This window comes from Syngnathus scovelli, chromosome 17, assembly GCF_024217435.2.
Source record: "Syngnathus scovelli strain Florida chromosome 17, RoL_Ssco_1.2, whole genome shotgun sequence".
NCBI lineage: Eukaryota > Metazoa > Chordata > Actinopteri > Syngnathiformes > Syngnathidae > Syngnathus > Syngnathus scovelli.
Window position 1 is genome coordinate 10,056,608 of NC_090863.1, and position 21,907 is coordinate 10,078,514.

At 38.9% G+C, this 21,907-nt stretch overlaps 5 protein-coding genes and 1 long non-coding RNA gene across 10 annotated transcripts in view; 3 read left to right on the plus strand and 3 right to left on the minus strand.

Annotated features, from left to right (window-relative positions):
* Window positions 1-4,029: 4,029 nt before the first annotated feature.
* elovl8a (ELOVL fatty acid elongase 8a) lies at window positions 4,030-7,911 on the minus strand. Its single transcript, XM_049747573.1, has 8 exons — window positions 7,764-7,911; window positions 7,117-7,183; window positions 6,845-7,032; window positions 6,242-6,322; window positions 5,926-5,982; window positions 5,720-5,834; window positions 5,515-5,642; window positions 4,030-4,510 (listed from the first exon to the last, which is right to left on the minus strand). The coding sequence occupies exons 1-8, from the start codon at window positions 7,767-7,769 to the stop codon at window positions 4,328-4,330; spliced, it is 825 nt and encodes a 274-aa protein (XP_049603530.1). The 5' UTR covers window positions 7,770-7,911; the 3' UTR covers window positions 4,030-4,327.
* A 135-nt stretch (window positions 7,912-8,046) lies between these two features.
* On the minus strand, window positions 8,047-11,522 carry selenop2 (selenoprotein P2). 4 transcript variants are annotated; one of them, XM_049747580.2, is made up of 6 exons: window positions 10,956-11,522; window positions 10,558-10,644; window positions 10,170-10,426; window positions 9,845-10,057; window positions 9,645-9,753; window positions 8,047-9,452 (listed from the first exon to the last, which is right to left on the minus strand). In XM_049747580.2, the coding sequence occupies exons 3-6, from the start codon at window positions 10,394-10,396 to the stop codon at window positions 9,198-9,200; spliced, it is 804 nt and encodes a 267-aa protein (XP_049603537.1). In that variant the 5' UTR covers window positions 10,397-10,426; window positions 10,558-10,644; window positions 10,956-11,522; the 3' UTR covers window positions 8,047-9,197. The 4 variants fall into 4 exon arrangements, with proteins under 4 accessions (XP_049603537.1, XP_049603535.1, XP_049603536.1 ...); XM_049747578.2 differs by having other exon boundaries at window positions 10,906-11,522; XM_049747579.2 differs by having other exon boundaries at window positions 10,880-11,522.
* Window positions 11,523-11,672: 150 nt separating this feature from the next.
* si:ch73-382f3.1 (uncharacterized protein LOC100151273 homolog) lies at window positions 11,673-14,100 on the minus strand. Its single transcript, XM_049747571.2, has 4 exons — window positions 13,668-14,100; window positions 13,287-13,446; window positions 13,025-13,200; window positions 11,673-12,663 (listed from the first exon to the last, which is right to left on the minus strand). The coding sequence occupies exons 1-4, from the start codon at window positions 13,815-13,817 to the stop codon at window positions 12,280-12,282; spliced, it is 870 nt and encodes a 289-aa protein (XP_049603528.1). The 5' UTR covers window positions 13,818-14,100; the 3' UTR covers window positions 11,673-12,279.
* Window positions 14,101-14,344: 244 nt separating this feature from the next.
* On the plus strand, window positions 14,345-17,047 carry toe1 (target of EGR1, exonuclease). The gene is made up of 8 exons (XM_049747555.1): window positions 14,345-14,736; window positions 14,826-14,866; window positions 14,967-15,063; window positions 15,194-15,352; window positions 15,533-15,646; window positions 15,749-15,897; window positions 16,025-16,187; window positions 16,388-17,047. Exons 1-8 carry the CDS (start codon window positions 14,623-14,625, stop codon window positions 17,009-17,011), a joined length of 1,461 nt encoding a protein of 486 aa, XP_049603512.1. The 5' UTR covers window positions 14,345-14,622; the 3' UTR covers window positions 17,012-17,047.
* A 681-nt stretch (window positions 17,048-17,728) lies between these two features.
* tmem53 (transmembrane protein 53) lies at window positions 17,729-19,999 on the plus strand. Its single transcript, XM_049747572.2, has 3 exons — window positions 17,729-17,960; window positions 18,129-18,232; window positions 18,325-19,999. The coding sequence occupies exons 1-3, from the start codon at window positions 17,906-17,908 to the stop codon at window positions 19,024-19,026; spliced, it is 861 nt and encodes a 286-aa protein (XP_049603529.1). The 5' UTR covers window positions 17,729-17,905; the 3' UTR covers window positions 19,027-19,999.
* A 458-nt stretch (window positions 20,000-20,457) lies between these two features.
* LOC125985091 (uncharacterized) overlaps window positions 20,458-21,907 on the plus strand; it is a 56,157-nt gene continuing 54,707 nt past the window's right edge. For both annotated transcript variants that reach the window (XR_007487215.1, XR_007487214.1), the window contains exon 1: window positions 20,458-20,634. This is a non-coding gene — a long non-coding RNA (uncharacterized lncRNA). The remainder of the gene's footprint in view (window positions 20,635-21,907) is intronic.

Here is a 21,907-nt window from a genome sequence, read left to right on the forward strand (position 1 = left end):
GAACGGCATGGTAATTCACCGCTGATGCAACTGGAGCCTTCCAATGCGTGTGCGTGTTTGCGTGGATGTCTTACAGAGTTGAGTGTATGCGTGGAAGAGTTGTACGTGTGTGTGTAAGGAAGACACAAAAGATAAAACACTCAGGGGTGTCAAACTCATTTTTTTCGCGGGCCGGATTGTAGTCATAGCTTCTTTCGGAGGGCCATTATGACTATTAACCCAAATAAATATATTAGCACCTCATATTATATACAGTAAAAGCTACAAAACAAAGTGACATAACTCGTTTTCATATCAGACGAGTAAAAACTGGTCAAATACTTAAAAAAAAAGATATTACCGTAATTTCCGGACTATAAGCCGCGACAGATATTAAAAGTGAAGACAATTTGCAATTCTAGGAATGACACACGAATTTGATGCACAATTTGTTTTCGCGGGCCACATAAAATGATGTGGCGGGCCGTATCTGGCCCCCGGGCCTTGAGTTTGACACCAGTGCTGTAAAGCGTGCCCAATTGCGCAACTTTGTGTGGGTGTGACTTGTGAAAGTTTTTTTGTTAGGCTGGGCTGCCATACACAAAGAGATTGTGATTATTTGATAGCGTGATTTCACTAATACAACAATCTCTATCTCTCTTAATCCATTTTAAAATGAATATCATTCGGATAGTTTGAACCCAACCTAATTTATAGGCACTGATAGATTTCAAAACTCATGGGAATTATGTGTGGAAAAAATGGCCACATTTTGATGGCAATATTTATATTTTATGGGGAAAACAATTTCAAAATGAAAACAATTCAGACTGTTGGAGGTCTCACTAAGGAAGTAATGAGATAAAATTTGATGGTCTAATAATTCAGACATGGGCCCTAAAGCAGAATTAGGATCATCTTTATTACTGCTTTCATCATCTTTGTATAATAATAATCACTCTGCTCAAAAAGGAAAAATACTGGACAGTATGTTCAGGCCATAGCAGAACCAAACAGACAAGATGAACGTACTCTACCGAAATAGCTCACCCGACAATCCACTAATCATATACGCGAATATCGTAGTTCAATTTGACCATGACTACTGCTGGCTGAAAATACTAAAGATGGCAGCACCTTTCACTTTGAAAGGCTGCCTCCGTTACACAGGCAACAAGCCCGTGTATCCATTAAAGGCCGAGACAGAAATAGGCCAGAGAATCTGCCAACAGTGAGCATTCTGTTGTTGTTATCGCTACCGTTTCTCAATCCATCCTGACAGCTTCCTCTCCTTTGAGGAAGGAAGCAGCAGTCACTGGTGAGCATGAAGCCTTCCCTCTTTCAGGCCCGCCTCCGCCCCTCATCCAGGGAGCCAAATTATGCCTACATTAATATTGCATATTACACAAGACTCACAGAGAAGCCACATGTGTATCAGCCCTTTGTCTTCATGTCAAATGAAATATGCTCGGCAATCATCAGAGGTTGAGCGCGAGCCAACAAGAGGAGGGGTTGGGGGTGTGGGGGTGACAGCAGGAGGGGAGGGTGACAAGGGTGAAGGCTGGAGGCTTGAGGATACGAGGAAGGAAGGAGGAGGAGGAGGGCTGCCTGGAGACAAGTGGCCTCTTAAGGGGTAAAATAATGGATGATGAGGTGAGAGGAGGGACGAGTGAAATAAAAGTGAGGTAAGAGACGAGGGGAGAGAAATGAGGAGCTGTGCAACATGGCTGGAATAGTACTGAAAAGTTCCAAACAGCAGGCAACCTTCTGGAAAAATATTGTATTATCATGGTTGAATAGGAAAAGGAACCTGGTTAAAATGTGTGTTATTTTTCAACAATAATAATAAATATCAGTGTCTTGAAATGGAATTATGCTATGTGACTTGAAATATGTTTTTTAAATATGAAAAAAAAATCTTGGGATAAAAAATGTATAGTATTTTCTTTTACTGTCTAATTACTGCCTTTTTTCACAATTCATTAAAATATTCTAACAAGCAGATTTAAGTCTTTACAGTCTATTTAATTACGCTATTATATGTATTTTTTCATAATATTATTGAGTGCTTAATATTATTGAGTGCTTTTGCAGGGGCTAGAACGTATTAATGTCATTTCCATTCATTTCACTGGCGAAAGATGCTTTGAGATATGAACGTTTTGAGTTATGAGCGTGGTCAGGAATGTAATGCATATATCAGGGCACCAAATATCATGCCAAGACGCCATCATTCATTCAATAGAAACAGTAGACTGCCATAAAACACCTTTAAGTGTCTATATTAGGAGCCACCAAGAGCTTCTTGGGGGTTAATCACACACACACACACACACACACATGGACACACTTGAGAATGAGCAACTAGCAGGTTGTCTGACTGATTAACACTAGCTCGTCTGTGGTCGAGTACGCTCCTGACGTACTGAGATTGCCGCAGCCTCTTGTTCACCCTCATTGTAGGAAACAACACAGTGGCTCACCATCGAGCGCACTTGTCAGCCTCTTATTGCCAAACCTCTCACAATCGGCAATTATGTCTGCATGTGTGTATGTCCCCGTTAAAATGTGTGTATCTGTCCCTCTCACTGACTCTCATGTCAGCAGCAGCAGCAGCAGCTTCCAAGCACTTTTATCACCTCACTCAAACCTGATTATTAATTATAGTCGGCAAACACTGTTACCAAGGAGACAGCCACAACATCATTCATTAGCACCATCCAAGAAAGTAAAAAGTCTTGCATATGTAACCTGCTTGTTGCCATATGAAAAGTAACACACCACATTATAATGAACCCCACCTCTGGCCACAAAGGCATAAAGTGATCAAAGTGAGGGCGGAAAGGAAAGTCTGTCATGCCTGAGTTGCACAGAGGCACTCAGCAGTGATCAGCCTGGAGCAGCGCCTGCAGCAAGGCTCTCTCTAAATTTCTTTTCACTTGCGTGCACGTGTGTGTACGTGTGTGTGTGTGTTGACGATAAAGACACTAAAAATGAAAAGCATATTACACATTATCAGGCAACAGGAACATGGTTTACAATGCTGCACAGGTGTGAAACAAAACAAAATACACACACACACGTTTGCAGGCGCCACTGCAGGTCACCAATTTATGCGTGCTATTGTCAATAAAGTTTTGCAGGTCACCACTGAGGTCATCGTAATTGTTAAAAAATGGCAGTCGGCCAGCATACTGACCAATATGGCTGTAATGTTTGTCTAAGAAGTTTGGTGTGTGACCCCCCCACCAGATAAAATAATTGGTTATCGTCTGGTGGGTGCAGTAGCAGATCATGTCCTCCACTAACTACCGGACCATCTGTTTTCTTTTCATAAAGCTGAGTGCTGTTGTCTCATTTATATTTGTTACATATAAAGAGTGACGTGCATATTATCTATATTATTATACATTATATATATACGTTTATATATATATATATATATATATATATATATATATATATATATAGGTAGATAGATAAAATAGTATTATATAATAAATATATTTTATCTATATTATATATATAATTAAGTATTACAAGATGGGGCCATAGCCATTGTCTTTATGCACCAATGCAGGCAAGTCCCCTGAGGATCTCATCATATTTGTGCACGTCAGTCATGCATACATTTATTGTCTGTATCGTTTGCCACTACACACCAGAAATACTGAGGCACAACAATCCTTCTGAAAATCCAGAATTTGTGCCAACTATAATATTTATAAATATAGCGGGATAACCTATAAATAGGCAATTGTCGTCACATATTTTAATCTAAACACAAATTCATATGGAAATTTGATGGGAATATACTAAACATCTAGAATTGACTTGATGATTATGCACATTGTATAAAATATTTCTTGGAGTATGAATAGAATGGTAATAACTTGATAGTAACACGTAACAGTGCTGCCATCTATTGGTTTTCTCTTCTCTCGCATGCTCACTCCCTTCTCTGTGCTTCACTTAAGTTTTAAAATTCAAGTCTTTTTTTTTTTTGACAAATCCCAAAGTGTTTTAAACAAAAGTTGAAATGTTTACACAAACTGTTAAATTTTTTTATAACACGTTAGTAATCCAAAGTTATGATACAGGTTTATATTCATTGGCTTTGCCTCTTTAGCTTCTGATTTCAAGCTTTGTTGATTTTGTCTATGCCATCAAGTGGATCATTACTGAATGAAACAACAATCATATGCATTATGTGAGAATTGTTTTCAGACACGTTAGAAAATAATTTGAGCCAACATATATATATAAAAGAAACCTTAGATAAACTGCTGAGTAGTCGACTCACTCTCAACCGTTCTCTCCTCCATGCAAATATATAAAATGAATTTTCTCACTGCTTCCATTTCCTTTGGTCATTGGTCCTTGATGTGAGGTAGCTGTGGTAGTAAAAATGACTGAAGAGTGCAATGAGGGTGGAAGCGTAGACAATCACGATGACGTTTAACAAGTCAGGGTAATCGCAATCGGCGAACAAGTTGTAAACGGTGTGCAAGGTTACCAGGAAAAACTGAAGCTGTGAAGAGAGAGAGAAAACAGGAAAAATTATATGAGATTTCAAAAAAGTCACACTTCTATTCAACTCTTTCTCAGTGGAAGATCAAATTCTTATCAGTACAGACCAATTACACTAATTGCACAAAATATTTGTTGAGTAATATTTTTGCAATGACTAAAAAATGCCCATGATGGATTTTATTTTTCACAAAAGTGAAACTACAATACACATATGCAGACACGGCTTCAGGTCAGCCAACTGTCAGTGAAGACTATTTGCGGGTCACCACTGAGGTCGCCATAATTATTTTTACATAATAGAAGCCATACAGAAAAGAAACAACAGCAGTCATCATTATAAAAGACAACAGATGGTCCAGAGCTGAGCTACAACTGCAACTACCAGAACAATGACCAACTAATCAGGAGTTTGTCGCACACCAAGCGCCAAGATAAACACTGGTACACATCATTATCGAAAAGACGTTTATTGTGCCAATAAATGATATCTCTGAAAAAAAAAAAGCTACTTGGGGAACAATTGACTGTTTTCTTTGTGCAGTCAACGCCAATCATCCAAAATGATTGTATCTGAAGTTGTCAGTGATTACTAAAGACAGCTTTAAGGCTGTAGACATTTTGAAACTGTAGATCACATGTGTCAAACTCAAGGCCCGGGGGCCAGATACGGCCCGCCACATCATTTTATGTGGCCCGCAAAGAAAATCAGATTCGTGTGTCATTACTAGAATTGCAAATTGTCTTCTAATATCTGTTTTTTTTTTAAATATTTGACCAGATTTTACTCATCTGATTTGAAAATGAGTTATTTGTCAGTTTGTTTTGTAGCTTTTACTGTATATAATATGAGGTGCTCATACATTTATTTGGGTTGACAGTCATAATGGCCCTCTGAAAGAAGCTATGACTACAATGCGGCCCGCGAAAAAAAATGAGTTTGACACCCCTGCTGTAGATGGACAAGTGCAACCAACATTCAATGCTAATGCTATTAATACTAACCAGCTGTAGGATGGTAAGGTAGTGTTTCCACCAAAGATATTTGCTCATACTTGGTCCAATTGCCGCAAGACCATAGTAGAAATACATCGCCACATGAATCAGGGAGTTGACCAGGCCACTAAAGAAAGCTTTGGACACATATGACACAAGGAGTAAATATGTGCACGCTTAATGATATATCAGCTTTGTGTATTTGGAAACTCACACTGGCCCCCTGGTGTGAACTTCAACCCTACCCAGCAGTTCAAAATCATGGTGCTGTGATGGTAGACATGGAGGAAGGTCAACTGGCTGTTCTTTTTCCTCAAGATGAAAAACATCTGGGTGACAGAAATAGTAAATAGATGCTGATCAAGGTTCTTTTTGAATTATGCTCAATATATTTGAACCAGAAACAATAATCATACTTACTGTGTCACAGAACTCGATATATTTGGAGATGTAAAACAGCCAGCACACACTGGCCATCTGCGCAAAATGGTCAGAAAACGTTTTAATTAATTAGTCTGTTGTCAAAATATTTTACAGTAATTTAAGAACAAAATTAATCTGTATTTGATAAATAGAAAATAAGAATATACAAATAAATAAATAAATAAATAAATAAATAAATAAATACATTTAAATAAATAAATAAATAAATTCAAATAAATAAATAAATAAATAAATAAATACATTTAAATAAATAATTAATTAAACTGTGGTATTTAGGGGCAGGGCATATTACCCTCACGGACAGTGGATCGTTGCTGTAGTCAACTGGCTGACACAACAGACTGTAATTTGCCATCCAGGAAGATACTGTAAACTGCAAAAACAGAAGAACAGGAAACTCAAAGGTAATGTAAAGACAACAGTTATGTTGTTATTTTTTTTTATAACTTCTGCATCAGTAAAGGAAATGGAACAACACTGCCATGTATCAGTTTTTTTTAAGAAACTGTTGAGCAGGAAAGATTTTCCATTTATATGTTAAAAAGCACAGTTGACAAGGTGTCAATTTGCACTTGCGGGCAAACTGAAGTTACCTTGCTCCTTCAGAAAAGCACCTTAATTGTAATGAAGTGTTACTTCTGAATACCACTAAGGGCATTGTGGGTAAGAACACAGGGGATGTCAATCACCAATCAAAACTTAAATTAACTTTCCAAATGAGAAATTCCATCTTATTTCTTGCAAATCAAATTGGAGGCAGATGAATAAATCAGAGCAGATTCATTTGTTTGTAACTCTTATTTTTCTAAAGTATAGTTGTATCTTTTCCTCCATATTTATTATCTGAATTAGCCCATTTTGTTCAAAATTAGTAACAGAAAAATAATAGTAGTACCTCATAGAGCATGTATGCAGACAGGGAGACCATAGTGAAATTGTAAACTATCAAGACAAGTTTGAGGTTGACAGGCTCCTTCCTTGCCATCAGCTTCGGCCCAACCCAAACAACGAATAGGTAGCACATAATTATGAACCCAACAGGTACAGGAGAGTAGACCAGCAGCCAATTTTCAATCCTCTTGTCTAGACAGAGAAAAAGTACATCAAGAACATTCCAGAAATGTTTTTGTGATAAAAGGATAAAAGGAAAAGATAGTGAACGCATACCTCCCTTTTCCAGAAATTCCTCATAGGATAAAGAGGCTTTTTGCCATAAGGTGAGCTCCTGGGAACCCTGAATTGAAATAGAAAAAATAATAATAAGCAACCAAGAAACACAAATATAGAGGTAATAGATAAATATTTAAAATAGCATGTTCTGTAAATGCTCGAGAGAGAGTGAGACGTAGAGAGACATCCAACCAGTCACACCTCAGGACAATTTTAGAGCGCGCTAACGGCCTACCAAGCATGTTTTTGGGATGTGGAATGAAACGGGACTACTCCAGGTAAATCCACGCAGAAATGGGGAGAACATGCAAATTTTTACAAAGGAACACCGGAGCAAGAATAGAACCCCGGAACCCTCTGAACTGCAAGGCTGACATGCTAACCCACCATGCCAGCCCCACCCTGATATTACATTGCATTAATTATAAATGATTTCTGTTGATTACATCATGAAATGTAGAAAGAAAATTCATTAACTTGCTACAAAGAAGTGAGAGTTAACTTGTAGACCAAATGTCAATCAATGAAGAGTTTGGCAATGGAACATGCACACACCTAAAAAATACCCTCAGCCGCCATCAAACTTCAATTTTACGAAGAAGCTTTTACTATTCTAGTATATACTGTTAATCATGAGGACCTACCTCCATTTAGGCGGTGATTTATTTATTTTCCTCTTCAGTTCCAACACCAGTCCAACTCATGCTCCATTTCAAACGTCAAAGTGAGGTAATGCAACTTCTCATTGAAGCATTTCCTGTTCTGCAACAATAAGTCATATTGCCTCCTAGCGACACCTCGCAACTTTCAACTGAATCATTTCTAGTTGCAACGGTTTACGGTTCACTACTTTCACTACCTACTTTCACGACTTAAGTTTGGCAATGAAGCAGGGTCAATATTGAAATACAAAAACAAGAACAGAAATAAGACTTCACCATTCTAGATGTTTTAATTCGTGCACAAACCTTACACACTTGTGACAGAGTGACTTTACTTTTGACTACTTTTCATACATTCACAGAAGAACTTATACTCCCTTCAAATCATGCTTCAAAGAGTATTTATTTCTTTTTGCACAAGCACTTCTAGCAAGTGGAAAAACTTGAAATGAGTCAGCAAACCGCCCATACAGGAATGTTCCACCCATGCAGGAATTCTATTGTCATTCGCATCAGACTCATCTCATCAGAACGAACTAGCAGGTCTAAAATTCTCAGTTTTTAAAATACACCAGATAGATACTTTCATTGAAATTGTCATTGTTTTGGTTTTGGTAAAAGATAACTATGAAAATTACTCTTCTGATATCTACCAAATCAGTGCAACCTTTAAATTTGAACACTATCTAATCTGAAAGGGCCCTATTTTCATTCCCAGGGCAAATTCAGCACAAAACGCAGTCTAACTGTATGCATGGGTGGAGTTTTCTTTCTTTGAGGATTTTGCTTGACATGTGCACATAGAATAGGGCGTTATGCGCCGTTGTGGGATGGAAGCAGGTGACTCTCAGCCAATCAGAGTGGTGACAGAAAACCGATATATCCGTATAAATGACTTGCACATGAGTCATAACAAGTAATTTCTCTTAAAAACTTGTGATAAATAAGTCTCATAAAAATTAAAGCTGTGCATCCCCAATGAAACGAATTAAAGAAATAGCGACACCAAAACCTTAGGACTCCGTACGTGTTGTAAAATAATATAATTATATAATATAATTAATATTGGCATTAATTACGGCAAATTCTAATTAATGAAGCACATGAAAGAAAATGTTTGTACACAATAAAAATACTGAGGTGTACTTAGCATCTTCTGGGTCTGTCTGAGAAACAGCAGCTGTCAGTCCATATTTAGCGTCTCTCCTTGCACATCCATCTGCAGCTTCCTGTAGCCAGGTTCGAGACTGTAGACTTCATTAATAGGAGCACACAGGAAGGAACGAAAGCAACTGTTTCAGCAGACTTGAAGAAGACAGCACAATTTTGTTTTCAGTCCAGACAATTCCCTTATATTTTACTACAACTGTTGAAGATAAATGTCTACTCAAACCCAACCCAAACTAAATTGTTCTCCTAATGATCTTTTACAGGATGGAGACTGTGGTTTGAGGGTGGATGATGGTGATGAAGGTGACTGAGGCTTCCAGTTGTATTATGCTGCTGTTGATGAAGATGGTGGTGCTCTATCGGAATGGTTTTAGGTGTTGTTACTATCATTTCGGAATCCACTGCATCCACTTGATTTCTGGGTGAAGCTGCGGTGTGGTTGACATTAAATGGTGGTGTGTCATTCTTTGTGAGAATGCCATTTATTGTTGTAAAATTAGCCTGGGGAGTATAAAAAAACATTATTAATTATTAATCTGGTCTCTCAGCCTCTCACATTTTATATTCAGCAAAATAATATGATGAAAATATTACAAACACCAGTATGATGCAAAGTCATTCAATTCCACGCAGCTCTTTTTGGTAGATCTTTTTAGATTTTGCAATCCCGAAAATTGATTAGTGATTACTCACAGTGCAGTTGCAGATGTTTTTAAGATAGGTGGCTCTGATGGCAGCCTCAACATAAGGATATTGCAAGAAGCTGTATGGAAGCACTATATGGAATGTGAGGAGACCACACCTGGACAGGACATGAAAAGAATGACCTTTGACATTTGGCGTTTCCTTAAGGTTGGGAAAGCCAAGCCCTGCAATGTGTAAGATTCTTTTACCTGTCATAGACCAAGAAGTCATCTTTGTCACCATCCAGCACCCCCCACACATCATTTTGAAAAGGAGTCTGTTGGTAAACTGGAACTTCAGGAGGTGCTTTTCTCTTCAGCTCCCAGAACATTGCTCTGGACTGAGGGTCTTGCTCATTAACTATCATGAAGGAAACCTCTGTCAGATTGTTACGGTTCAGCTTGTCACGCAGGCCTTGGATTCTAAAAATGGACCCAGAAGAATGAAAGGGTTACTAGTGTTATTATCTTTCACACAATCTCACCACCACTGCTTTTAAAGTAATCAATATGAAATATTAATCGGTTTTCTTACTTGGAGGCCTGAACGAGACAAAAATGTCAGCTCGCCTTGAGTAGTGCCACCACCACCACACTTCCAAGCACCATCTGCATGGGTGCTTGTCCTTTTATGTCCCAATAGGGGGCAGGTTTACAGATCCTGGTGCCTGCGTCCTCCCCCTCTACCAATAGACTGGCTTGGGAGGCCAGGAGCAGGCCTGGCAAGGCCGCACATGTCCACAGCAGTAGAGGAGAGAACATTGTCCTCTCTGGCTTTTGAAACACCCCCACCTGAGAAAGGGCATGAATTCAGTCTTAGTCATTTACAACATAGTGCAGGAAATAAAATCACCATCAAGTAAAATTCACATTTACAAAATAAATACAATATCTTTTTTACAAGTCTAACCATAACGACTCACCTCTGTTGTATCCTAGCTGTCCTTTCGACCTAAAGAGAAAATTAGATCTCTGCTGTTTTTGAAGCTTCTGCGCTGGACTCTTCCCCCCTAAAATCAAACAAAGAGGTGGAGTGAAACACTGTCCACAAACATTGCACCACGTGTCTATTTAAAGTGTTTAAGGTTGATCAAGTCCGAGGTCCATGCCTCTTAACTTTCACCTGTTTAAAAGTAGCTTGTGTACAGTATAACATTTACTGTCTTTGGCATTCAAATTAAGAGGTAACAGTGGTGGACAAGTGTGATGTAAATGTAATATACTATACGTGTTGTCAAAGGCTACCGTATTTTCTGGACTATAAGGGGCACCTAAAATTTTCTCAGAAGCCGACAGTGCCTTATTGTCAAGTGGACCTCACTGCAGTCTCTTTTCCTCACATCCAGCTTTTCCCTTTGTTACACACACTGCTTGCTCCTCAATGTCCTGTATGTGAGTGCCTCCAAACCACACTGATTTTTCCAACATCTCCACCTGGTGCACTTAATCAGCTGCCTCCAGGTAGGAAGACACACCCTAACCTGAGGCAGCTCAGCCAGAGAGGGGTGTGGCCTGCTCAACTCAACACTTATATATGGACCAAATTCCTAAATTTAAACTGGCCCGAAGCATTGTGTCATGAAATCAACCATAAGTGGCCCGCTGAAGACTATGAATCATGAATCAAAATGACTATGGATCATTATTTTGTGATTACAAAGTAATTTGTTGCGTCTGAAGTTGAATTAAAAAAGATAAAATGGAGAATGATTTGATTTAGATTAAAAATCTGACATGGTGCGCCTTATAGTCCGGTGCGCCTTATATAAGGACAAAGTTTTAAAATGGGCCATTTATTGAAGGTGCGCCTTATAGTCCGGAAAATACGGTTGCAATTAAACTTCTATAAATCTGGGTTGCAACAATGAAACTAAAATAAAATGGTGACAACAGCTGAGATAGAAAAGAAAACCATTGGTCTACAATATTATGGGTAACTAAAATGCCATGTGACTCAAAACTCACACAATGTGATCTTTGGAACAAAGTAAGAGGCCAAAATCAATGACAATTATCAGTGCAAGAAGAGAACCCAGTGCAAAGTTTTTCAATACTTTAAATAGTAGGCTACTCGCATTACATAACGCTATACATATAACACATTGATCAAACCAATATTTATTTTCAAACTTGCTAATTTTTATCCAATGTGTCCAATTTTAATTTCAATATTGAGTGCCTTCCCTGGAAATAATTTGTGCAGGCACAGAGAGAACAAATATTGAAACAAACACGATATGCTTCAACAACAGAACTTTCATCTTAGAAGTATCATATCATTTTACCCATGGAGAAAAATGTGTTAACATGCTACATGCTTTGTTGTATAATTTTTCTTAGTCTGACACATCATTATTAATATTTTCTGGATTATTGTGGTCACTTGTATTTTTGTGTTCCTTGGGTTTTCTAAACGAGTCGTAAAATGAGAAAACAAAGTTTGTGTTTGGTCTGCTAGTGGTCACATGACTCAATTGGTTGCATGTTTTAAGTTTCTTAACAAATCTCAGCATAGTTTTGTGCAACCTCGTGTTAAGCGCGTTCTCCTGCATCTCATCAAACGTAAAGAGCATCCTTAATTAAATGGTGCAAAGCAAATAGTGTCCATTTAATGAGAGCTTGATGAGTCACGCAAACAGCAGAAATCAGGCCAAGACATCAAGAAGGTCTTTCTCATCATTGTCGCCAACATCTTCTGTTGGGCTATCACAGGTGGCCATGAGTCCCAGGCCAAGCTCTGCCAATTCCTCACAGCTCATGTCAGTCGTTACCATGATCTTGGTTTCTAGGCGGTTACACAGAGTCCGGTAGGAGGGTAACGGGTACCCCAGCTCTCTCAGGTACTCGTAGCCTTTGGTGCCCACCGCGCTTCGAATCTTTCTAGCCTTCAGGATAGTCTCTGGAGACCAGACGGCTCGGCGAGACCGCTTGGTGAGAGACAAAGCGCGGATCTGGTCCTCATATAGAAAGTTCTGGAGTCCCTTCTCAATACGGTCAAGCCTGTAGAGACGTTTCTTCATCTCTTCTGCCTGAGACACACAAAGCAATAGACGGTAAGATTGTAAAAAGATGATCTTTGCTATGGTCATTATTGCACTTGGAAAATGTTGTCACCTGTGAAAACTATATTAAACTTGATAAGTGTTAATGCAAACCTAGAATGATTTCTTGCTGAAGGCACACCCTAGCAGTTAGTGAGTTGATCTGCTGCACAGAGATTCCAGATTTTAATCTAAGTCTGGGAATTTGCATATTCTGCATGCTTTTGTGATTCCAATCAGATTTTACTGACCACATTCCAAAAAAGATGCACACAAAGACGTGACGATTGAACATTGGTGTGAAGCTCTTCTACTGCATATCAATCCATACCATTAAAATTGCTCTCACCTCCTTTTGTAGTCTTATGGTGTGCTGCATTTCTTTCTCCAGCTGTTTTTTGAGGAGATGACATTGTGTGCAGCACTGCTGGTCCACAGCTGGCCTATCTCCATCCTCCTCTTCCAGGCCAAGCAGAGGAGTGCGTCTAGCATAGCCATGGTCACCAACATTCAGCTCCTTGTCCACTACAGGCAGAACACAACTATTCTATCCCTTATTCTGCTGGCCATATGGTTTAAATAGGTGTAGAGTAGGGTAGAGTAGAATTTACCTAGCTCAGGTTTCAAGGGCAGCATAATGAATGGAGTTGTAATTGCAGGGTAAGGAGGGTCTCCGGCACTGAAGAGAGTTGGGATGGCATTGGGCTTCAATTTCTTTCCTCCAGCCGGGGATTTTGCCAACTCCTCAAACTGACTCAGCTCAAAATGGTCCTACAATAATGAGAGGATGATGTGGTCATATTGATAGATTGATTTAAAAAATAATAAATACAAAATAAACATAATACATGAACATAACAGAAAATAAGCGTGGAAAGGATGATCAGATTACAGAACTGTTTTTTTTTTTTTTACATAAAATCACTACTCCTTAATAATGATTATTGTGTTTATTTATTTTTCACCGAGGGATTGACAGATGCTGTACTCACTTGGCATAATCTCGAGTGTGGAGTTGGTTCAAAATCGCGTCGGCAATTAACAACCCATTTCTTCTTCCTGACAGGGTCTTTGGGAAATCTATACAGTTGTTTCCCGATGCTGGTTGAATTGGAACAATTAGGAGCCGAGCATCCACCCATTGTACACGAAAACAAACAAACAAAATAACGCCTGCGTTAATAGTATTGTTATTGTATGAATTTGTTATGCTGACAAACAGGCACCGCAGAGGTTATCATCTTTTTTTTTTTTTAAGCAAAACTGCACATTTACATTGCTTGAAAAAAAATAATTTTGTCAATTGTCAGCTCACTCACATGACGAGACTGATTGGCACAATATTGGTACTGTATTAAACCAAAATTACAAAACATCCGTATTTAACTAAGTCTTTCTGACTTTGTTTGAGCCAAAATGGCGACCTTATTTTTCTAGTTGGGCATTTGACGTCATTTATGCGTCCGAATCAAATGCCTGAATTAAAAAAAAGCACATCGAACCACGCTCAAAATTAACAGAAAGTCTTGACAATATATACCATGAAAAAACTCTCAAAAGATTACTTTGTGGTGTATACGAAATTATATTGACATCCTAAATATTATTTTGGAAAATATTGCTGCTGGCCAAACAGGCTCATGTTATCTCTCTATGTGTATGACACTAAAGGACCCACGGAGCACGTTGTGGACAGTCGTGTTTACCTTCCGATTTATACCCCTAGTCGGCATTCATATAGTGACTCTTATTTGTATAAACAGTTATTATTGCATTACGACTACATTACGTTATATACAATCGAAAGAACCTGATAATGCAAATTATTGGTAGGGTTCTTTCCCCCCCCCAGGTCAACTATTTTAAGTAAATGCACAATTGACGCCCGTTCGCGATCCTTTTCGCTGTCCATCAGTATAAGCAGCTTTTACTTTTGAGAAAGTCAAAATGACATCCTCGTTTGTTGTTCCTGTTATTGATGTTCAGAATAGCAACTTTAAAGAACTTTGGCCTGCTATGGTAGTGGCTATTAAAACATCTTCCTTCGTTGCTGTTGATACGGTATGTGAATAAGAAAATAGGATTAAATGCTGTAGTGGGAATAAAAGATGCAACAAATAACCCCTACTTATTGCAATTTATTGTTGTAGGAGCTGAGTGGCCTTGGAAATAGAACATCATTGCTTGCAGAGTGAGTAGAAATCTTCCGACCTTCCTAATTTCAACTGGAATTCCTCTGAATCTTATTTTGAGGCCTTCTTGCTAATGTTGTCTTGACTATTGTGTTTCAGATCTATAGAAGACAGGTATAAAGCGATTTGTCATGCAGCCCGCTCCCGCTCCATCCTCTCCTTGGGAATTGCCTGCTACAAGATGCTCAGCAATGAGGTGCAAAAGATGAGATATTTTCTGATTGCTTTGAATTTGAGACATATGTAAACTAGCATAACATTAGGTGAGTGGACCTCATCAATTATATTAAAGCTCTAAAATGTGCCCTTCTCACTTTTGATCCCAGGCTGCAGACACATACCTGGTCCAGGTATATAACCTCACCTTACTGTGTTCAGAGGAGTACATCATCGAGCCCCAATCAGTCCAGTTCCTCGTACAACACGGGTTTGACTTCAACAAGCAGTATGCAGGGGGGATCCCCTATCACAAGGGTAATGATAAGGTAATGATCCCGTTTGAGCTTGTTAAAAATTTGGTTCGTAAATCATCTTGCTGTCATTCAACTACATGCTGTGGAGCCAAGCGTATCATTACTACATTGTTTGACAGATTAAAAAAATAATGCAAATAAGTGTTGGGCTGTAGTTTTGAGGTTTCCTCTCTTTCTTTTTTTTTTTGCAAGGGAGGATCAGACAACCAGGGTGTTCATATCCGGGCTTTATTTACTGAGCTGTTACGCGCAAGAAAACCTCTGGTGCTCCACAACGGCCTCATTGATATTGCTTTTCTCTATCAGGTAGGATTTTTACATTCATGGTTTTGTTTGTTCAGGTCTTCTGGATTGAGAGATTTCTTAAGCAGTTTTCAGAACATGTACTTAATGGATTTTTTTTTTTAGAATTTCTATGCGCATCTACCAGATCGTTTAGCCACCTTTACAGCCGACCTCTCCGAGATGTTTCCTGCAGGCATCTTTGACACTAAATATGTCACGGAATTCGATCTTCGCTTCAGTGCCTCATACCTGGAGTACGCCTATAAGAAATGGTCTGTATTTTCTTTCTGTGCATGCATGCTAATACAAGCGTCTTGCTCTGAGAAAGTAATGGAAGGATATACAGTTAATGTATGTAATGTATTTGACTGCTTGGTTGTCTTTCGCTATTCCTTCTAGTAAGTTGGATAACAGTCGAAATGAGGCCTCTGTTGAAACTGGTCGTCATGTCTACCTGGAGTTCTGTCAGTATGCCGGCGCCATGTCCCGCTATGTGGACCACAGGATCTGTCCAGCTGGAGCTCCGAACTCAGTGAACACTGAGATTTGCCAGTCCTTCTCGGTTAGTCTACCTAAACTTTGATTATAAATAGTCCAAGTGAAGCATAGTTATTGTTTGGAATAAAAGGGAATGGGAATCAGTCTGGAGTTTACTTATTTCAAGTTAAATACAAATGGTACACAATTTTTTTGTAGTCAGCAAATACATTTTTGCATGTCATCACCTATCCTGTCCTAAATTTTCTGTATTTGTCTTTTCAGGCATTTGGTTGGTGTTCAAAAGGCACCAAGTGTCCTTTGTCCCACGACACTGACCTTATCATTTTCCAAGATGATAAATCAAAGGATGACAAAAGGAAAAAGAGGAAACGTCAAAAGAAGAAAAAGAAAGAAGAGGTAGAGGATGACTCCTCCAATTTGGACGGTGCTCCCCAAAACAAAATGCCCCATTTGGAATTGAATCCAGAGGAGGGTCATCAAGATGTGACAGCAGGGTTTCTGGAAATTACAAATTTGATGGACAGTAATACCCATGAAGGTGAAAATGTGAAAACAAATAGCGAGGGGAATGAATTAGGTGAGCACAACACAGAGTCCACAAACACTGAAATGACCGGAAAAAGTGAAAACAAGGCAGAGTCGGGGACCCACCGAGCCGGCTTCGATGCCTTCATGACAGGATACATATTTGCCTACTCGTGCACACTGGTGAAAAAGGAAGAAGTGAATGCAAGCGGAGAGGAACAGATATGGCCTCCAACCTCCTTCAATAAGGTCTACCTCAGTGGCAAGTCAACGCCGCTCAACATAGTCAAGAGCACCTTCTCCAAGTCATCCAAGGCCCACATGCAGAAGATGGACATGGTTTGGGGAAAAAAGAAATAGAGGATGGAGGATAAAAGACTAATCTTTCAAATGACTTTGGAAATAAAACAATTATTTCTAGATAGAAGGATGCTCATTGGGCCATCATCATCAACATTCTCATGTTTTAATTGAACTTTTTTTTTATAGAGAAAGCTGAAAAAAAGACTTCTTATTTGTTTCATATCTGTCAAGTGCAGCTGAGCCTGTGTTGAATTGAAAGTGCTATGTAAATAAAGGTAAGAATCCTCGTTTTCAAAATGGTGTGATGTACTTTTCGACTCCATTTTCTCACCCTTTCCTGAGCTCAATATCTTCTATTTCTACTTAGGGTTCATACATAGGTACATCAACAATAAGCAAAGTCTTCCTGACACTTTGCAATGTTTCATTGCCTTTTTCATCCAACTTAAATTTGTTCCTAACCTTACTAGATCTTGTAGCAATCTTCCCCTACCCATTTGTCATGCATCTCATCATCAGTTTAACATTATATTTTTGGTCCAAAGGATTTTTATTTATTTATTTTCTATTTCATTATTTTCTTTCATTTTTCTACATGGTTCAGTAATACATAATTCTACGATTTTCTGAATGGAGTGGAATCTTTTTAAGCTCTTTGCTGCATTCATTCCCTCCATTATAATTTTGTGAAAAACAAAGCACACACCTCCTGCACAGGAGGGGGCAGCATTGTATCATTTACGCAGGATGATGTTTAACAGGCCATAAGGAAGAAACAACTTCCGGCATAGTAGCGTTCCCCAATGCACATTGCCGTTAGTTGAGATGACAGTCCACTGATAAACTGTATTGCACTGTATATATTATGGTACCCTAATGTCTTAATCATCCTCGCTTACTGTAATCAATCTTCCAGTCACTTAAAGCAAGCTTTGACTCTTACGAACTGAAATGGAAAATGATGGAATCGACTACAATATTGTGTTTCCAGATGAAGCGACTATCGGTGAGCATCGTTCGACACCTGTGCCGTATTATTAGTTAGCCTAGCTTACGTGCTAACTTTTTACAAATCGGCGTAAATGTCAATCTCGTATTTGCGTGCTAAATTAGCTTTACATTTGCTTAGTTTAGACGTGATAACATTAAGTGCGCATCCTTTTTCCTTTTCCAGAGGCACACTGGCAGGGAACAAAAGAGCCTGTTGTGATATTGTTGGGATGGGCAGGCTGCAAAGACAAACACCTCACCAAGTACAGCTCCATCTACAATGAACAGGTTAAATGTTTTATTGTTCATTTGAGTTATTATTATTTATTTGTGTGTTTTGGGGCTATCTTAAATTATTTTCTGATTTTCTTCCAATACAGGGTTGTGTCACTCTCCGTTACACAGCTCCACTCAAGACTGTATTTATCTCAGAATCATTTGGATATAGAGAACTTCGCTGTACAGCCCTCAAGTTGCTGGAGATCCTCTATGACTACGAGGTGGAGCAGAGCCCCGTTTTCTTCCACATATTCAGTAATGGTGGCTTCATGCTGTACAGATATATTATAGAGCTTTTGCACAATGACAAGCAGTTTAGTTCTCTGTGTGTCATTGGGGCTGTTGTGGACAGCGCTCCTGGTAGTGGGAATGTCATCGGGGCTGTGCGGGCACTGGCAGCCACTTTGGGGCCAAAAATAAGTTCTATTTTGAAGTACCTCCTGCTAGCAATCTTCGCAGTGACTGTTTTCCTATTGAGAATCGTGCTATACCCCTTGACAAAGTATGTGCATAAGAACCATTATGATGCAGTGCAAGATAGGCCACCCGTCTGGCCACATTTTTTCCTCTACTCTCGAGCTGATCAGGTGATCCGGCCAAAAGATGTCAAGCTCTTTGCAGATACCCTCAAGCTTAAAGGTGTTCCAGTGGACAGTTATGATTTTGACTCCAGCGCCCATGTGAGTCATTTCCGGGACTATCCGGAGCAGTATACATGCAAGTGCCGTCATTTCCTAATTGCCTGTATGAAGGACACCGATGGGACACGCGTAAGAAAGAGACATCGAATTCAGGATCAGTGAAGCATGGAAATGAAAGTGGTGTTCAGTAAGCTGACATCTTAACAAAATTCTCCAGGTAGTTGACATTTTTTTGGGTTAATCGGATATGTACAACAATTGAATTAATTTGTCATGAGTTTGAATTATTTTTAGCATATGCCTTCTCAATTTTTTTTTTTAAATACACACAAAACAGGTAGTTGATTCACACTGGATGAATGGGACTTAATAGAAATTTTATTTAATGTGTTTGATATGTGATGCCTTATAGGTTAGTATTAGTAGTTGGGCAAGTTAATTGTTATAGATATTGGAGCATACAGTATGTAATCTTTGAGATGTAATGGTGATTTTCATTAAGTTGAAAACCTTACCAGAGTGTTGTAAAGTTAAATGTGGAGTTAAAAAATGGAACATAACACATTACGGCAGATGTCAAAGATGAAATGGCTTTTGATTTGTTTTTTTTCCCCCCAGAAGATGTTGTGATTCCAGGGTGGAGTGAAAAAAAAAGCTTTAAATTTTTTTTAAAAATCTACACACCCCTATTCAAAACCTATTCAATTTTTCTTTTTACATATAAAATGTAAAACCAAGATGAATCTTTTTCAGTTCCCACTTTTCTTTTTTAAATCTTTTTGAGTGCCTCTGATTAATTCCAAGTTCAGTTGTTCATTTGGAACTTCCCACTTCCCTTCTTACCTAAGGCCTCGGTTCCAGCTGAAGTAAAACAGACCCAGACGCTTTTGGTGATGTGGGGTCGACAAACATACCTTTTGGAATTCTGGCCACAAAGTTCCATCTTGGTTTTATCAGCTCTCAAGAGTGAGTAGCTGATTTGATTTTTTTTTTTTCTCAAATGAAACCAAGGTGAAATCAACTTGAGAGAAGACTTTTTGTTTCCTTTGTATGTGTCCTCCACAAGTTTCAAGGTCTTCTTCCCAACTAATGTGCCTTCAATGAATCAGACTGCTAATAAAACTTCTCAACCATACTTGCGTTTACAGTAATTTGTCCTAAATGATTGCTGCCTGCTATTTTCTGTCAACATGTGGAGCTGTAGAGAGGAAAAGAAGAGAGTAGTTTGCATATGGGCACAGCCAAATAAAAATCAATCATTCTTTCATTCTACTGTATGCTGGGTCATCCACTATACATGTATTCAAAACCAGTACAGATGCTTGGAATGCAAGTGCTTCATAAATTCTGGTACTCTAACTTTTGAAGGTCTTTAACATGTTGAGTTAAAGTGAAATGAATCTTACAACTTTACAGGGTTTAAAAAAAATGCCCAAAATCTGGCCCGTGTTTAAATTTAGACCGACCCGACGCATCGTGTCATAAAATCAACAATATGTGGCCCACTGGCACTGTCATGGGGGTCTTTCCCCCCCGGAGCGAGCCACAGAAATGAAACGCATACCAACGGGAACGCGCTCATGATCGGGTGCGAGCGCGTTCTCACCTGTCACTTCCCAGTTTACGCGCACACAGGTGTCCATTTGCAAGATCAGTGACAAACATTTCCTCATTCAAATGTTTGCACGCCAAGGATTATGAGGACGCTAAAAGCAGGGACGCTGCAATTGATGCTGCACAGGGAAAGGCAAAAATATCCACGGATTTCTGGTGAGAACTTGTCTCCTTACTACTAACTGTACAAACACTATTGCGCGTCCGCGCCGCCCACTCACAGTGATTGCAAACAACAAAAAAACTGGATTATTATTTTGTGATAATATAGTATTTTATTGCGTATAAAGTTAAAATAAAGATAAAACCGGGAATGATTTAATTTGGATTAAAAATCTGACATGATAGAACCTGGCTGCAGTTGAAACACCAATATAACCCTTGTCATCAATACAATAATAATTAAACTCAATAAATGCAATAAAACAATCAATCAAATTTCATAAAATTATTTTTTTATCTTTAACTATCCTGGTAATGCAATTGACAATGGATTCTCATATGCTATATCAACCTATCTGCAGACAGTATCACAAAATTTCCTGAGGAGGGCAGCATTGACTCACACTCCACATCCTTCCATAGATTCTCAAGTAAATACCCCCATCGCAGTGCCCTGGGCTTCAGTAAAGACACTGCAGCATCAGTGTCACACTTTAGATCTTTCTTGTTTACACTGCTTTGAGTTAGCTGTGGTCTCATGCTTCACATTTGCTTAAGATACTGCCCCTAAAAGTTCCTAAAGTGTCTTATGCAGCAGGTTTATGCAGAGGGCACAAAAGAGCTCACGATGGATGGTTGATTGGAAAGGATGGATGAAAAGACGAGGAAAAAAATGAGGCCTTGACGGAAGAAATTACCCCACAAAGTTAATGAAGTCTCACAAGCTGATGAGGGGGAAATTGCTGCGAAGCAGGGTCAGCGCTTTCTCTTTAGCCTTTCCCTCTTTTACAGAAAATGGCTGCAGTCAAGAACCATACTTTTAGAGGACACAGACCACTTCAGCACAGCAATTTGACTTGTGTGTGTATGTGTGTGTGTGTGTGTGGAGTGGGGGCGCAGCAAGATTAATAGTATTAAGTGGTAGCACTCAGCATTACAGTCTCGATATTCTTTTTTTTCCATTCTGACAGTCGTAGGCAATATACCGCACGTTGCCTTAGTTTCATTGACTTTTAACTGTGATTTACATTTTACAATGTTATGTCAGGTTGTGATAGACAATTTAAGAAATAAAAATACATATATGTTCATGTTCCAATTGAGCTGACTGACAATTCAACCAAGCCTAGCAGATATTTCAAAAAATGTCATTCTGGCTTTTTAGTTTAATGTCATTCTCAATATGACTTGCTTGTATTTATACTCATGGTGACATTTTGGATGCTGCTCTGTGAACTCGCCTTCTAGATCATTGGATCGGATGTGC

Coding starts and splice junctions, on each gene's coding strand:
- elovl8a (XM_049747573.1), bottom strand. Junction 6,323..6,844: donor CTGCATACATGCTCTATGAG/GTACTACTATTA, acceptor CTGTTTTTGCAG/TTTACAGTATCTTCCTGGAT. Junction 5,983..6,241: donor ACGATCCACTGTCCGTGAGG/GTAATATGCCCT, acceptor CATTTTGCGCAG/ATGGCCAGTGTGTGCTGGCT.
- si:ch73-382f3.1 (XM_049747571.2), bottom strand. CDS start 13,817: ATGGGTGGATGCTCGGCTCCTAATTGTTCCAATTCAACCAGCATCGGG. Junction 13,447..13,667: donor CACACTCGAGATTATGCCAA/GTGAGTACAGCA, acceptor TCATTATTGTAG/GACCATTTTGAGCTGAGTCA. Junction 12,664..13,024: donor CCATAAGACTACAAAAGGAG/GTGAGAGCAATT, acceptor TGTGTGTCTCAG/GCAGAAGAGATGAAGAAACG.
- toe1 (XM_049747555.1), top strand. CDS start 14,623: ATGACATCCTCGTTTGTTGTTCCTGTTATTGATGTTCAGAATAGCAAC. Junction 15,353..15,532: donor ATCACAAGGGTAATGATAAG/GTAATGATCCCG, acceptor TTTTTTTGCAAG/GGAGGATCAGACAACCAGGG. Junction 16,188..16,387: donor AGATTTGCCAGTCCTTCTCG/GTTAGTCTACCT, acceptor TTGTCTTTTCAG/GCATTTGGTTGGTGTTCAAA.
- tmem53 (XM_049747572.2), top strand. CDS start 17,906: ATGGAAAATGATGGAATCGACTACAATATTGTGTTTCCAGATGAAGCG. Junction 17,961..18,128: donor TCCAGATGAAGCGACTATCG/GTGAGCATCGTT, acceptor TTCCTTTTCCAG/AGGCACACTGGCAGGGAACA. Junction 18,233..18,324: donor GCTCCATCTACAATGAACAG/GTTAAATGTTTT, acceptor CTTCCAATACAG/GGTTGTGTCACTCTCCGTTA.